This window comes from Furipterus horrens, unplaced genomic scaffold (genome assembly GCF_987537825.1).
Source record: "Furipterus horrens unplaced genomic scaffold, mFurHor1.1.pri manual_scaffold_4, whole genome shotgun sequence".
Taxonomy (NCBI): Eukaryota; Metazoa; Chordata; class Mammalia; order Chiroptera; family Furipteridae; genus Furipterus; species Furipterus horrens.
In genome coordinates, this window is record NW_028327174.1 from 97,269,332 (window position 1) to 97,285,452 (window position 16,121).

Below are 16,121 nucleotides of genomic sequence, written 5' to 3' on the forward strand. Positions count from 1 at the left end.
TACCCCCCTTTTCTCTAACAAACCCATCCTCCTTAGTTCATGTCCATGGATCGTGCATATAAGTTCTTTGGCTTCACCCTTCCCTATATTATTGTGAACTTTCTCTCTCTATTTTGTACCAACCGATTATGCTTCTTAATTCCTGCACCATTTCCCCATTTCTCCCCCTTTCCCCTCCCAGCTGATAACCCTCCAAATAATCCCCATACCTTTAATTCTCTTCCTATTCTGGTTTGCTTAGTTGGATTTTGTTTTTATTTTTTAGATTCAGTTGTTGATAGTTGTGAGTTTGTTGTCATTTTGGTGTTCATAGTTTTGATCTTCATCTTCTTAAGTAAGTCCCTTTGACATTTCATATAATAATGGCTTGGTGAATGATGATTAACTCATTTAGCTTTACCTTGAGTGAGAAGCACTTCAACTGCCCTTCCATTCCAAATATTAGCTTTGCTGGATAGAGTAATCCTGGTTGCAGGTTGCCTTTCATCACATTGAATACTGCTTGCCAGTCCCTTCCTGCCTGCAAAGTGTCCTCTGAGAAATCAGCTGATAGTCCTATAGGCACCCTCCTGTAGGCAACTCTCCGCCTCTGTCTTGCTGCCCTCAGGACTCTCCCTTTATCTTTCACCTTTGGGATCTCATTCATGATGCTTCCTGGTGTGGTCCCTCTGGGTCTAACTTGACTGGGACCCTCAGTGCTTCCCAGACCTGTATGTCCATCTCCTTCACAAAATTTGGGAAGTTTTCCTCAGTTTTTTCAATTCTTGCTTCCTCATTCTGCACTGGTTGACTGCTTTTTTCTTCCTTATGATCCAAATCATTGATTTGAACCCATTTTCCTTCCCTTCACCATTGGTTTCGTGTGGATTTTCTTTTGTTTCACTTAGCATAGCCGTCACTTCTTCTCTTATGTGTTTGCTGTACTCAAGCATATCTGTCAAGCCTGTGAGCATCTTTATCACTAGTGTTTTGAATTCTGCATCTGTTAGGTTGTCTGTCTCCTCATCTGTTAGGTTGGCTATCTCCTCGTCGCTTAGTTCTCCCACTGGAACCTTGATCTGTTCCCCCATTTGGGCCATATTTCTCTGTCTCCTTATTTTGACAGACTCCTGTGTTTGTTTGCCTCTGTGTCCCAGGCAGAGCTGTTGCTCCTGTTATGTTGTAAGGGGCGGAGCCTTAGGGATTTGTCAGTACAGGGCAACCTGTTTCACCACGTTGTGGCACTGTATTTGGGGGAGGGGTCCGAGAGGGAACAATGCCGCCTGTCCAGCACTCACCCCTTTACCAGGCACCTCCCCCACTTCCGCATCAGACCGATGCCCCTCTAGCTGCTGCCCTGGCTATCGTTCTCAGAGTGGGTAGGTCTGCGGACTTTCTAGGACGGTGGCGCCCTTTTAACAAGCAGACTCTGCTGAGAGACCGGCAGTTTCTGCCTCCACCCCAACCCCCACTGGTCTGCATAGTCAGAAGCAAAGAGGCTTTATTTTACCTGGTGCTGAGACCATGAGCTTCACAGTCTGGTGAGGAGCTGGTAACACTCCCCAGGTGTCCCTCCTGACTTTTTAAAACGTGTAACTGTGCTTTCCACCGGCCTGCTGTTGCTGCCGCTTATGCCGCCACTACACCACATCCTTCCCACCCCTCCTACCTGTCTTGATGAATATTTCTTCTTTATATGTTTGTTTGCTGGACTTCCATGTAGTTTGATTTTCTAGAATTTCTGGTTGTTTCTAGTTTTGAGGTAGTTGTATTCCTTCTTAGTTGTGGAGGGAGACATAGTGTGTCTGTCTACGCCTCATCTTGGCCTGAAGTCTTGACCTGTATATTAATGTTATAGTGGGTTCTTGTTATACTGAATAAGTAATATATAATCTTTGTTTTCCTTGTGTAGATGGTTCCTACAGAATTAGTAGAAAAGGAATTCTGGCGGCTGGTGAGCAGCATTGAAGAAGATGTTATTGTAGAGTATGGAGCTGATATCTCTTCAAAAGACTTTGGAAGTGGATTTCCTGTAAAGGATAGTCGGAGAAAGATGCTGCCAGAAGAAGAGGTGCAGAGAAGATAGTAGTATTTAAACTTCTCACCCTAAATTGATTTAGTATTTGCATAGTAGAAAACTATCTTTCTCATTAATCATAAGGGACCATGGTTATTTAAAATATTAAATATGTAAGATTTGGACAACATAATCTTCAGTTTTTAAAAACAAAATTGAAATACCTTTCAAAATTAGTTTACTTTGCATTTAAAAACCAATTTAACTAGTTTAAAACTTTAACCCTAACTTTTTGTATTTGAAAATCTAGAGGGTGATTTAATTTAGTTTACTTCAACACCCAAGCAGGTAGGTTTTCAAATAAGGCATTTAAATTATGTAATAAAGACCTATCATATAGGAGGTGACCTGTATATATAAAGCTGAATTAAGATGATTATTTATTTTTCTCTTTGGTCCTTGTCACATTTTCTTTTTCTCTGTAATTGGCAGTGATTAAATGTTTTATCTCTTATTAAAAGTTATACAGAGTTTAAGAAAGTTACATAATGCAGGATTTATAATAAAAAGTATAGTGATTTCAGCTCTCTTAAGGTTACTATTTGCATGGTATATATTTTCCCATTCTTTTATTTTGAAGCTGCTTGTATTTTGGAATCTGAAGCATCTCTCTGGTAGGCAGCATATGATTGGATCTTGCTTTTTAAATCTAGTCTGATGTTGCCTTTTGATTGAAGTATTTAATCTGTTTATATTTAATGTAATTATTGATATGGTTGATTTATGTCTGCCATCTTGCCATTTTCTGTTTCTTGTCTTTGTTTCTATTTCTCTTTTATGGCTTTCTTTTGATGTTAAGCAGATGTTTTTCATATCATTTTAATTCCTTTGGTTTTTTTTTTTGGCTATATATGATTGAGTTAATTAATGATTAAGAGAATTATAATATGCAGCTTTTTTTCCCTTTTGAACAGCTTTATTTGACACTGTACATCTTTATATTTGCTTCATGTTAATATTGACGTAATTCTGGTAAATATAGCAACTTTGAAAGAGTGGCTCTTCATTTTCTTCTCTCTTTTGTTTATTGTACATTATATCTACATGTGTATAAACACAATACAGCAATATAATTATTGCTTTCTTTTTGTTTAAATATTTTATTTATTTATTTTTAGAGAGAGTGCAAGGGAGGGAGAAAGAGAGGGAGAGAAACATTGATTGGTTGCCTCTTGCATGCACCCCGACTGGGGATTGAACCCAGCAACCTTTTGTTTTGCAGGCCAGCACCCAGCTAACTGAGCCACACTGGTCAGGGCTAATTATTGCTTTAAATCACTTTTTTTTTTTTAAGAGAAAAACATACACTTTTTAAAAACATATCAACTCACATATTTACCATTTTTGGTTTTCTTCATTCATTCCTGTGGATCAAAGTTACTATTTGGGGTCATATTATTTTGACCTGGAGAACTGCTTTTATTTGTAGTGCAGGTCTGATAGCAATGAATTCTTTCAATTTTTGCTTACCTGAGAATAGCGTTTTAGTTATTTAAGAGTAGATGCTTCTCTTTTTTTTATGCCTTTGATCAGTTTCTAGTGCCATGAAATGGTGGTTTTGATAATTTTGTCAAAATTTACCCTTCTTTTCTATACAGAGGAATTGCCCAGCCTCTTCACATTTCCAGTGCTGGAAGTCCTTTACAGTTAAGTTTAGCTACTCTCAGTTCATAATCTGAGAGAGGCAGATTCTATTTTATTTTCTAGCATATTCTTCCAGATAAATTGTATCTGTATAAGCAGTTATAAATCACACATACGAAATTACATATTCCTTTTAAAACAGAACTGCGAGTATACTACTTATCTGTACCTAACTTACTTTTTTTTTTTTTTTGAGTCTCTTCATGCTCTGTCTAATCCATCTTAATTCCTTACGGTATTGCCTGCTCAGTTTATTCATGGTACTATCTCATCCTTTGTTATGCTAGCCATCCATTCAGAAATGTCTGAGCACGTAATATGTGCTGAATAAAGTTTTTATTTTTTTGTTTTTTTCTTTTATTATCAAAAGTTCTGTTTTTTGGCTTTCTCATTATCTTAGCATTATTGTTTTTTTTCCTCCTCTGATTGTACAACACAGGATAATAATGACTTGAGAGTAGACACTGGATTTTACTAAGGGAGAAAGATAATGATTACAGTGGATGGAGAATATAGATTTTATATGGAATCTTTTTCTATAAAGAGTTCAGTGTTGGAATGTACAAGTGTTCAGTGTCACTAAATTAAACCCAGTTTGTATAAGTATAAAGAATTCCATGAACCTGAGTTTCTTCATATCCTTCTATAGGCAAATGGTAGACAATTACCTAATTATTGGGACGAGACTTCATTTTATAGTTCTTGCTTTTTCCTGAATTTTTTTTTTTGTTCTGAATTTTTAAGTTCTTGAATAGATATTTATGTCTTCTAATCTCAGAGATAAGGTCACAGAGTTTTAAAAGATTATTTTGAGTGTCAACCCCAAGTAACTAATATTAATAATGTTAATATTAACTCTTGTTGGAATTTTGTATGAATATCCATTTACCTATTTCTGCTTTTGCACCATTCACCTTCACTTAAGAATGTGAAATAATGCTGGGCTTTAATAAAGACACTTCCCATAGTATGAAAATATAGGTGGTACAACTTTTTTTTGCTAGACTAGATTGTGGATTTGCTATTTATTTTCTAAGCAATAATGTTTAACTCAATTTTGTTTTTGAGATGAAGGTTGGAATGAGAGAACCCATTTATCATAAAATAATTGTAAGGACTAATTAGAGAATGTAAAATCTTCAGACTTTTTATACTTATATTTTATGTCAGTTTGTTACTCTCCTGTGAAGGTGATTCTATTAGAATAATAGATAACTACTAGTTTTTCACAAGAATTGTACATTTGTTTTGAATTTATGTATGAGTTAGCCTTTTGGTATCTGATAACATGCTTCTCTTGTATCACAGCATAGTCGAAAACTACTTTCAAAGTTAATATAATTGTCTTATGAATACAATGTGTTCTACAAACAGGGCTTCTGAAGAATAAAGATAGCATAGAACTTGAAACCTTGGGAACATTGTTTTCTTCTTATCCTCATTCCATATTAAATCACTGATTTAATCCTGTTAATTCATTTTTCATTATTTTCTATAGGATTAACCTCTTTTCATTCCCATTACTACTGTCCTTGTCTTGGTCCTTCACATCATGTTTGGATGATTGTCATGGTGTTATATCATAATCACTTGTGTTGGGGGTCCCCAAGACCCTCTTTAGGTTTAGTGAGTTTCTGAGTGGACTCATGTCTGTGATTTATTACAGTGAAAGGGTGCAAAGGAAATCAGCAAAGGGAAAATAAAGATGCATGGTCAAAGTCCAAAGAAAACCAGGTATAAGCTTTCAAGAGTTCTCTCCCAATGGAGTCACAGGATGCACTTAGTTACTTCAGTATCAGATTGACAATGAATGACGTGTTGCCTACCAGGAAGCTCATCAGAGACTCGGTGCTTAAGGATTTCACTGGGGGCTGGTGACATACGCACCCTCTGCCTAACATATACCAAAATTGCAGACTCCTGAGAGGAAAGAAAATGTGCATAAACCATGTTGTACAGTCTAGGCCCTGTGAGCCATTCAGTCAGTGTCAGGAACTATTCATTATGTGAGTTTACAGATGCCACCCAAGGGCCAGACTTTAAGCAGACCTTTGAAGGATAGCAGTCCTAGGCCTGCTTTATTAACTGTTTTTTGCTTACTACTACTCTTTGCAGTCTGTGTTTTCATTTCACTTAAAATTTTAAGATTGATAGGTCCTTGGGAGTTCATTATCTAAATCTGTTTACTTTTGTTTATATTGAAATTTCTATAATCAGAAGTTTAAAATAAGGTGCATTTGTTTTATTTCCCTTTTGAATGTAAGATTAAATTAAAGCTTTTTAGTTTGAAACTTAATGTTAAAGATCCAATTTTTTTCTAGTCTTAATTCCTGTATTACTGAGTATTCTACTCTGACCCTTCATCAGCTAGACCAGTATATTCTGTCTCTCTGTTATTTACTTTCAAACCTTATCTATACTTTCAAGCTCTACCCTGGTTCTTCATTTTTCATGAACTTCTCTTAACTGTCCCAACACATGTTGATAACTGTTTTGCTGCCCTTTTAAGAACTATAGAATTTACTCTTCTGTCTGTATTTAGAGTTTACTTTATCTTGAAACTTTTGTAAGTAGGTCTTGTGTCCTCAACTAAATTCATTGTTTTTTCAGCCAAGCAGCTAATCAACTAAAAAATGTATTGAATAGTATTTTTTGAAAACCTTTTTATTTTTAAGCCTTTTGGGGGTAAAAATTATATCCCTTTATTATTTTTAATTGGCATTCCTAGTTAAACCTATTTTGAACTTTATTTTATCCTCTGACTTTTTTTTTTAATCCTCAGGGATATTTTTATTGATTTTTTTTAAAGAGTGAGAGGAAGGTGGGGGGAGAGAGAGACATCGATTGGTTGCCTCCCGTACATACCCAGACTGTGGATCGAACCCGCAACCTTTTTTGGTGTATGGGATGACACTCCAACTCAGCCACTCAACCAGAGCTATCCTATGTGACTCTTCGTTGTACTTTTATAGTTTTCATTTGTGTGCTGCATTATGGATGATATACTCAAATCTGTCTAGTTCACAGATTCTCTCTTCAGCTTTGTCATTGACTATTTGACCTCTTATGTTGAGGGTTTTATTTTTAAACCCTATATTATAGAAAGTGTCAAGTGTATAAAAGTAAACATAATAATACACTTACCTTCCTCCCTCAGTACCTGTCATCCAGGTTCAGTAGTTATCAATCTGCCAATGGAAGGCAGTTGGATTCTGTGACCTATTTCTATATTCAGTTGTTGTGATGTCTCATACCACAAACCCTCTGGAAAAGTCACACTGCACTTCTGCAGGAATGATAGTGAAAAAGGCAAATAACATCTTAGAAATATTATGAAAATAGTTTGACTTTGTAGATACCCTGAAATAGTCTTGGGCTTCCTAGACTCCACTTTAACCCTTTGAGTGCCAGCGTCGCTGTGAGCGACACTGACAAATTTTCCGAAAAGTGCCAGTGTCGCTCCCAGTGACTTCTTTCAATGGCTATAAATGTCAATAACAATGGAATAATTTGTATTTTATGTTTTGCTCTCTCTTTTTGTACCTCAGGTTATATATTGATATAAGTTTTTCTCATGTCGATCCAAATTTCAAATTTTTATGCTTGTTGAAATACTGACATATTGTTATAATTTTTGCTTACATTTTAAACGATTCTTTTAATTTCATTTATCTTTGTAATAATCGTCAAAACTATGCATTGTACATGATAAGGAAGCTTTTGATAATGGACATTTTCATTGCTTCACGGTACAGCGTTAACATTTTGTTTATAAGCTGTTTTTCATTGTTGATATCTATTGCTATATGTCTTTAGCGTGAATGCCATTTGTGTTCATTTTTTTTGTACATTATGAAGTTTTTTTATCCAAAAATTTATGCAATATTTGGCATACTTCTTGCTATCCATGTTGCTATGTGTGTTTTCAAACTATAATCATAGGTTTTATATTATGCCATGTATTATACTTCAAAAGCCATACTGAAGGAAAGAATTTATTTTTTCTAAAATAATTGTTGTAATTAAAATAATTCTAATACAATAATTTTTTTGGTAAATTGCACCAAAGAATACTGCTTACAAAAGAAGAGTGTATTTACTATATGTCGTGAAACTTTCAGCAAATTATTATGAATAATATTTTTATAGACATTTTTCATAAACTCTGCATTTCTCAGCAAAATAGCCTGGCATTTCTCACATGAATTTTAGCAATTAATGCATGGCACTAAAAGGGTTAAGAACTGCTCTCTACAAGGATAAAAACTTGAAGTCTCTACCTCATACGGCTTTTTTGATACTCACTGTCCAGTGCATATATTTAGTTACAAACCTCTATGAAAACTAGGACAACTGCTTTTCTTTTTCATTTTGGCTTTGCGTCCTCTCTTTGTTTCTGGAAACTGGGAATCCTTTTTTCTTTTGAGTTCATCTATGAAACAAATGTCTGTTAATTTATGTAATATTTCTAAATGAGTTTGTAGTAGGGGGGTGTTGGTGGTCGTGGTAACTTTCTGCATCATCTCAGTCTTCAGTGTTGCCACAAATTCAGGATTATGTATCTCATTATGTCCTTGTTATATGGCATGATTCTGAAAGTATAGAGATAGACATTTTAGGAAGTTATGCTACTGGGGAGAAAGAACTATAATAGTGACCTATTAAAATGAGTCACACTATTTTATTGGTAAGCTGGGGGGAGTAGTAAAAAGCCTTGTTTATATTCTTCAAAGTAATGCAAAGATATATGAAATAATTAAAGGGAAATTTAAATAGCACATAGACAAAAAGCATTAAATATTTAAGTTAGAAAAGTGTACAGATTTCTGTGTACTAGCTTACTGTAAATACAAAATTTTTACTTCCCTTGAGATTTCTTTTGGGCACTGGTCATTTCCGATTTCTCATTCACCTTTTTTTTTCTTTAAAGGAATATGCACTTTCTGGTTGGAACTTGAATAATATGCCTGTCCTGGAGCAGTCTGTTCTTGCACACATTAATGTAGACATCTCTGGTATGAAAGTACCATGGCTCTATGTGGGAATGTGTTTCTCTTCTTTTTGCTGGCACATTGAAGATCACTGGAGTTATTCCATCAATTACTTGCACTGGTATGTACAATCTTTGTTAACAGCATACATACATAGTAATCTTTTTAAAGGTTTAATAATATTAGGTGATATATTAGGGAGAGCTGAATTTAAAAGTATTTCCTATCCAAAAGTAGGACAATATATCAAGGGGAGAAGTGTAGTAGTCTAAGGATACAATATCTCGGACACCTTCCCTTTAAAGTATGTGCATGGTCAGAGCTTGGAGTTTTAGACCAAATGATACTTCTTTGGTATACATGAAAACTACTTGGGCATAACTTTTGATATGCCAGGGAGGATGTTTAAAGTTTATGTACTTTAAACCTTCTGGTTAAGATCTGGCTAAACCTTCCGTATTTGAAAATTTCAAATAATTTTACTTTTTAAATAACATTTTCCCTAAAAATGCCTCCGTTACATTATATTCATTAAATTCTTTTGCTGAATTTTTTTGTATCTGACCCACAGCTTACCTAGTTCCTTGGCCAGTATTATGATCCTAACTAAATGATATTTTTCTCTCCGTTTGGAAAGTAATATTCAGATCACACTATGTAGTAGAAAACCAGTGATTTTTCATTCACTACTTGATCACTGTTCTGTGTAATGTGGTAACTTCTAGCCAGTGTGGCTATTTAAGTTAAGATTAAGCAAAATTAAAAATTTACTTCCTTAATTACACTAACCTCATTTCAAGTGCTTTATAGTTACATGTAAGTAGGAGCTCCTGGATTGGACAGTGCAGATATAGAACTGTGGAGTAACTCAGGACATGGCCCCTCCATGATCTCAGAACAGGTAGCTGCCTAGCCAGCAGCCATAAGGAATGGGAAAAACAGTCTATATCTGGATGTCCCAGCCCTCTCAAGGCCCATAGTCTCAGGACTCCTGTGTTTATCACAGAAGTGCAGAATTTTCACATGCATATCCCTCCCTAACCCTATAAGTAACTCCCAGGCTGGAGGCGGGGCACAGTCTCTCTCAGACCAGTCAGCCGCCATTGGTGCTCTTCCCTGTAATGTAAATACTGTAATAAACGACATGTCCACATCTGCTGGTCCTCTGTTTTTTCTGGATTATCACAAACACTTACACAGCTTCCCGGGTTGGAGTTCCTGTGTTACAATTGGCGTCAGGAACATGATATTCTGGAAACTACCCCTGTTGAGTCAACTGAGAATGCTAACGTGGGAATGATGGAGGTCACCAGAGGGAATCCGAGGTGGGAATCACCAGAAGGGTAGTCCTGGAGAGGTTGCTAGCTAGGGGTAGTCCACAGAGAGGTCACTGAGGTGAATCCTGGGGTGGTCCACTGGTTCAGTGTGGTATGAAGTCACAAGCCTATTTGATTCCTGGGGCCCTCCTCAGGGTTGGAGGGATATCCCAAACACTCCCGTAGGTCTTGTAAAACTTGTAAAGGCAGAACGCTGCTACTGGGGGAAAAAAATTTCACTGCAGCGGTAGCAGTGGGCTGGCCCCTACTGCATGTGCTGTGCAAGTGCACTACCAAGCAGCTGGTAGATGAAGGGAAAATACGGTGGTTAGGGTGAGCTTCAGTTGAAAAGAAAAATGAGGACATAAAACTCTAAGGTTAGTCCCAGTCTCTCCCTGAAACCCTGCCTTTGCTTTAGATATTGTTCTTGTTTCTGTTTTGAAAGGAACAACTTGCTCTTGATCGCAAATTGTTTTGCTAAAGATCTGAAAAATAGGATAAACTCTCTTGTATACAATCTTTTATGTAATTACATCATAAGAGTTTTACAATTTCAATTGATGGTTTAAACAAGGAAAAATCACTCCCCTCTCAGACAATAAAACTTGGGGAAAAATATAAATATTTCAAACACTCCAAATTCTCCTTCTGGGGCCCAGGATCTATGGTCCTGGGAACAAGCCCAAGGCTGATAATCTCCCCTGCTGCTTCTTCAGCTTCTGTAAAAGTTGTCAGAAGCCTAAATAATAAAACAGTTCACTTTTGAGCTCAGTAAAAGAATGCAGTAATCACCAAAAATAAAAATATAAATGTATTTGCCAATAAAAAAATAACTATTCCTGAAAGTTATAAAATGTGCTCCTAAATTTGTCAATTAGAAGAATACTAATTAGTTTTAATTGTCACTAAAAATTAAAAGTTCTAATTAAATTTTAAAAATACTTAGCTTTAAGTAATAAAATATAAAATATGACTTTTTAAAAATAAAATTACAATGTTCTAATTTCTAAAAGTTAAAACAGGCAAACTAAAAGGGACTAAATATATTACAGGAAAAGCCCTGGTTGGTGTGGTTCAGGGGATTGAGTGCCAGCCTGCGAACCAAAGGGTTGCCAGTTCAATTCCCAGTCAGGGCACATGCCTGGGTTGCGGGCCAGGTATCTAGTTTGGGGGGGGGGGCAGGGACGCATGAGAGGAAGCCACACATTGATGTGTCTTTCCCTCTCTTTCTCTTCCCCTTCCCCTCTCTCTAAAAATAATTTTTAAAAATCTTTTTTAAAAGTTGCAGAAAATTTACATTAAAAAAAGAAGACATGAAAAATTTTGTACTTTTTCTACAAAAATTAGTAATTTACATTATGTATTTAGTCTTTATATGTTCAGTCTTTATATATATGGTCTTTATATAATATATGTCTATATGAGGTCTGTCCAGAAGGCATCCAGCCATGTAATATGAAAAAATAGACATTTATTGAAGAAGATACAAGAAACACTGTACATAAGAAAATGACACCTCAGTCCCCTTCAATGTAGGTAACTTGGGGCCTCACACACTTCTCTCAATTGCCATCAGTGTGATGCAGCTGCCAGTCACCACTTGTCCACAGCTGTGGCCTTCTGAATCATCCAAATAGTTTCCGTGGAGGAATGTTCAAGGTTAAAACAAAATTTGATGCAGATTTATTGCTCTACTCACTCAGTCATTTTGAATGTGACAGCCACATACCGCACATGCTCACTCAAAGGCATCTACCGCCCCCACTGATTAGTACAGTGAAGTCATCATTGTTCCCACATGTACATTCCAGTCCACTCTCCTTGGCTGCCAGGTTACATCATATTAGTGTTGTGCAAACTGTTCTCATTATATTAACAATGGCTGGACTTTTTCCAGACAGACCTCGCATATTACACGTAATATGTTTTCTGCCTCCAAATGGTGTAAATAGGGTGTAATATTTTATTGGCTAAAATATGTGTGTTTGTGTGTATGTGTGTAAATATAAACAAAATCCTTGGTCTGGACAAATTATTTGATATAAAAATCAATTTTAAGTTTAATGTCTTTTAATGTCATTACCATAAAAAGGTGTTATTTTACAAAAAGTTTATTATATTCTTGGTTGTTTGACAAATTCAAATTTTAAAATACTTTCTAACCAAGAAATGACTTTAATTCCAATGGGCCCTGGAATACCTCAATGATTTATTCTCTCTCTTTTATAAAACAAAAGCTTTTAACCTAATTAGGCCTATTTAATATAGTTAAAATACATAAGAAAATCTGTTAAGTAAAAAAAATATATTCTATTTATATACACATTTTTATTAAAACATTCTAGAAATTACATGTTTTAATATACTTTGATTTATAATTTTAATTATCTTTAAATATTATTACAGAAAAATTCCTTTGTCAGTTACATTATAATCAAATCTAACCACATCACTAAGATTTATCATTTATAAATAGCCATTGTTTGATAATTTACAACAATATATCTTTGGAGGGGTAATGGAGAAGACTGACTTGTTTTGAATTTCATACTTCTGAAAATGGATTTTTGGATCATACCTTTAAACTGAATAATAATTGCTAAAACTGTAAAATACCTGGATTTATAGAAACACTTGCAAATAAGATAGACAAAAATTAATTATGGAACATAATAAAAATAATTGTGACGTTTATAACTTTTCATTAAAAATATTACTAATTTTTCATATTTTGTTTTCCAAACATAAGAAAACTTTATTTTCCTAAAACAAGTGATAAATTATAGTTTTATAAACAGTATTAAAACATTTATATTTTTCTCCATACCTGATCCCTCTGAAACTTAGAAACTCTTAGCAAATATTATTCTTTCCATGACAATATTTATTTACATAAATCAAATAAAAATCTGATTTCTTCATAACAGGACACATAAAGCCAGCCTCTGGTTATCGTTTTGTTAAGCAAGTCTTTATCTGGAATGTCATATCAAAAAAATCATTTCTGGGCTCTGAATGTCAGCAAAAAACCTAAAAAAATTAAGATTAACTTTGAAAACCAATTAAAAGTCCTTTGAAAAATGGCCTGGTACCTTACTTTTTAAAGGAATCTTGACAGTCTTTCCAGGTAAAGAACAAAAATTGCTTTCCTGGGAAATGATAAAACAAAATTTTTTTAGAAACCCTCAAAACATTTTGGAATCTCAAAACCTTGAAAACTCTTCTAAATCTGTAAATATTACCTGCAAAACATGATGACAACTTTGTGGCTTGGCTTCCTGGCCCTAAGGGATTAATTAAAACTCAATCTAAAAAATTTTTATAACATTCCAACAAAATAAATTTAAAAATACCTGTATAATCATTTACTATTTCTGTTACGTTTATACAAATAATCAGGCAAAATTAAAGCTGGACTAATACATTAAATTAATTAATCTTAATTTGATTCTTTAATAAAAATAAACAAAATTGTTTCAATAAAATTATTATATGCAATTATAAAAGTTAGATTTCAACTCAATAAATTGTCTGTAAAGTTTTATTTCTCACCTATAACCTAGACTGGATCCTGAATTTTTCTAGTTTTCCTTCCAGAAATTTTTAAACTACAGATAAAAACAATCTATCAAATTGTCACTACTTAATTTCATTCTAGCTAAAGCCTTGCATTTGAAAGTCTTCTCATCTGACACAAACTCAAAAACTGGTTTGTAGTTTACCATCTTCATTAACCTTTGTGTGTGTGTTTTTTTTTCCTACCTAATTACTTGTTTACACAGTATAGGCCTCACTTAAAAGCCCATCTACATCGCTCAATAGTTTGGCTAACTAGATATATTATCAGAACTAAATAATCAAATTGAATACTACAATTCCATATCAAGTAAATATTTAGGGAATTGCAGCCTATTCCTATTTAGGGAAAAGTCAGCTAACAGTTCTGTTCCAGTGTTAAATCCCATTTTCTTGTCTCCCTTAAATCAAGCAAAAAAACAAACAAACAGAAAAAAAACCTTCCATACTCTACATAGTTAGTTTCTCTATCAAAATCTTGGAAGTTGTCTAGTCAAATAAGACAAAAGTCATGTCCTCTTTGACCTCTGCCTTTTTTCCCCTTGGGATATATGTAGCCTGTACTATACTATACTGCTATAGTATACTATCCTATACTTATGGCATATACATACTATATACCAATATTCTCACCAGCCAGGGACTCCCTGTCTGAAAAAACTAATACAAAAATTATGGAGTAACAAACAATATCGGAATAGAGTGTGGGGTAACTCAGGGTCTGGACCCTCCACCACCTCAGAGAACAGGTGTGGCAGCCATGAGGAATGAAAAAAACAATCTATATCTGGATATCTCATCCCTCAAGGCTCCTGTGCCTCAACACTCCTGTATTTAGAACTTCTGGTCAAGATGGAGGAGTAGGTAGACAAGCTTCACCTTCTTGCACAACCGTAAGAAGGATTGCAACTAACCTCAAAACAGAAAACACCCAAAACTGCCAGAAAATTGAACTGTATGGAAGTCTTAACAACTAAAGATTTAAAGCCATATTCATCCAGGCAGGTAGGAGGGGTGGAGCCGGTGTAGGGGTCAGAGAGGATGTGGTGTGGTGGCAGTGAGGCAGTGGCTGGTGGAAGTGGTCGTCCCACATTCATGTGTGGTAGATCGAGCATCCCAGCCCCAGGCCTGACCAGCAGCCAAAGGTTCTAGCACCAGAAAAATAAAGCCTCATAATTTCTGCCTGTAGGAAACCAGTGGGGGGTTGGGGCGATCGTAGAAACTGCCAGTGTCTCAGGGGACACCCTTTAAAGGGCCTGCACAGTTGCAGAACATAGATAAATCCACCCACTTTGGGAACCACCACCAGGACAATAGCTGGAATGATGCTAGTTGCATATGGGAAGCGAGTAAAGTGATTGGAAGCGGGGCAGGTGCCGAGTAAGCCTCCTGTAGCTTGTCAGAGGCATAGTCCCCTCTCTGACCCCTCTCCCACATACAGAGGCAACAATGTGGTAAAGTGGGTCTCCACCCCATACAATGTAATAGGTGCGCCAAGATAGGGAGTCAAGCTGCTCTACCTAATACACGAACGGAGGCTGCCAAATTGAGACAAAGAAATATGGCTCAAATGAAAGAACAGAACAAAACCCCAGAAAAAGAACTAAATAAAACATAGCCAACCTACCAGGTGCAGAGTTCAAAACACTGGTGAGAAGGATGCTTAGAGAACTAATTGAGTATGGCAAAAGCATAAGGGAAGAAATGAAGGCTACACTAAGTGAAATAAAAAACCACAGGGAACTAAGAGTGAAGGGAAAAAAATCAGGGTTCAACGCAACGATTTGAAACATAAGAAATAAACAATCAGAACAGAATGAACAAACAAGAATTCAAAGAAATGAGGAGAGAATAAGACTGGGAAATTGACAAAAGTCCCAACACCCAAATCATAGAGATGCCAGAAGGAGAAGAGGAAGAGCAAGAAATTGAAAACTTATTTGAAAAAATAATGGAAGAAAACTTTCCTAATTTGGTGAAGGAAATAGACATAGTAGTCCAGGAAGCACAGAGTCCCAAATAAGTTGGACTCGAAGAGGACCACACCAAACACATCATAATTAAAATGCCAGCCCTGGCTGGTGTGGCTCAGTGGATTGAGTCCTGGCCTGTGAACCAAAGGGTTGATGGTTCAGTTCCCAGTCAGTGCACGTGCCTGGGTTACGGGCCAGGTTCCCAGTTGGGGGCTGGCGAGAGGCAACTGATGTTTCTCTTGCACATTGATGTGTGTCTCCCTTGCCCTCTCTCTAAAAGTAAATAAAATCTTTAAAAAATTAAAAAATGAAATGCCAAAGGTTAAAGATAAAGAATCTTAAAAGCAGCTAGAGAAAAGGAGTTCCTATAAGACTGTCAGCTGACTTCTCAAAAGAAACTTTGCAGGCAAGAAGGGACTGGAAAGAAGTATTCAAAGTGATGAAAAGCAAAGACTTACAACCTAGACTACTCTACCCAGCAAGCTACCATTTAGAATGGAAGGGCAGATAAAGTGCTTCCCAGACAAGCTAAAGGAGTTCATCATCGCCAAGCCATTTTACATGA

At 35.8% G+C, this 16,121-nt stretch overlaps 1 protein-coding gene across 1 annotated transcript in view; it reads left to right on the top strand.

Moving 5' to 3' along the window:
• KDM5A (lysine demethylase 5A) overlaps nucleotides 1-16,121 on the top strand; it is a 133,784-nt gene that overhangs the window by 41,727 nt on the left and 75,936 nt on the right. The window contains exons 10-11 of the mRNA XM_090273826.1: nucleotides 1,892-2,050; nucleotides 8,631-8,812. Coding sequence (XP_090129952.1) covers nucleotides 1,892-2,050; nucleotides 8,631-8,812 — 341 coding nt within the window. The remainder of the gene's footprint in view (nucleotides 1-1,891; nucleotides 2,051-8,630; nucleotides 8,813-16,121) is intronic.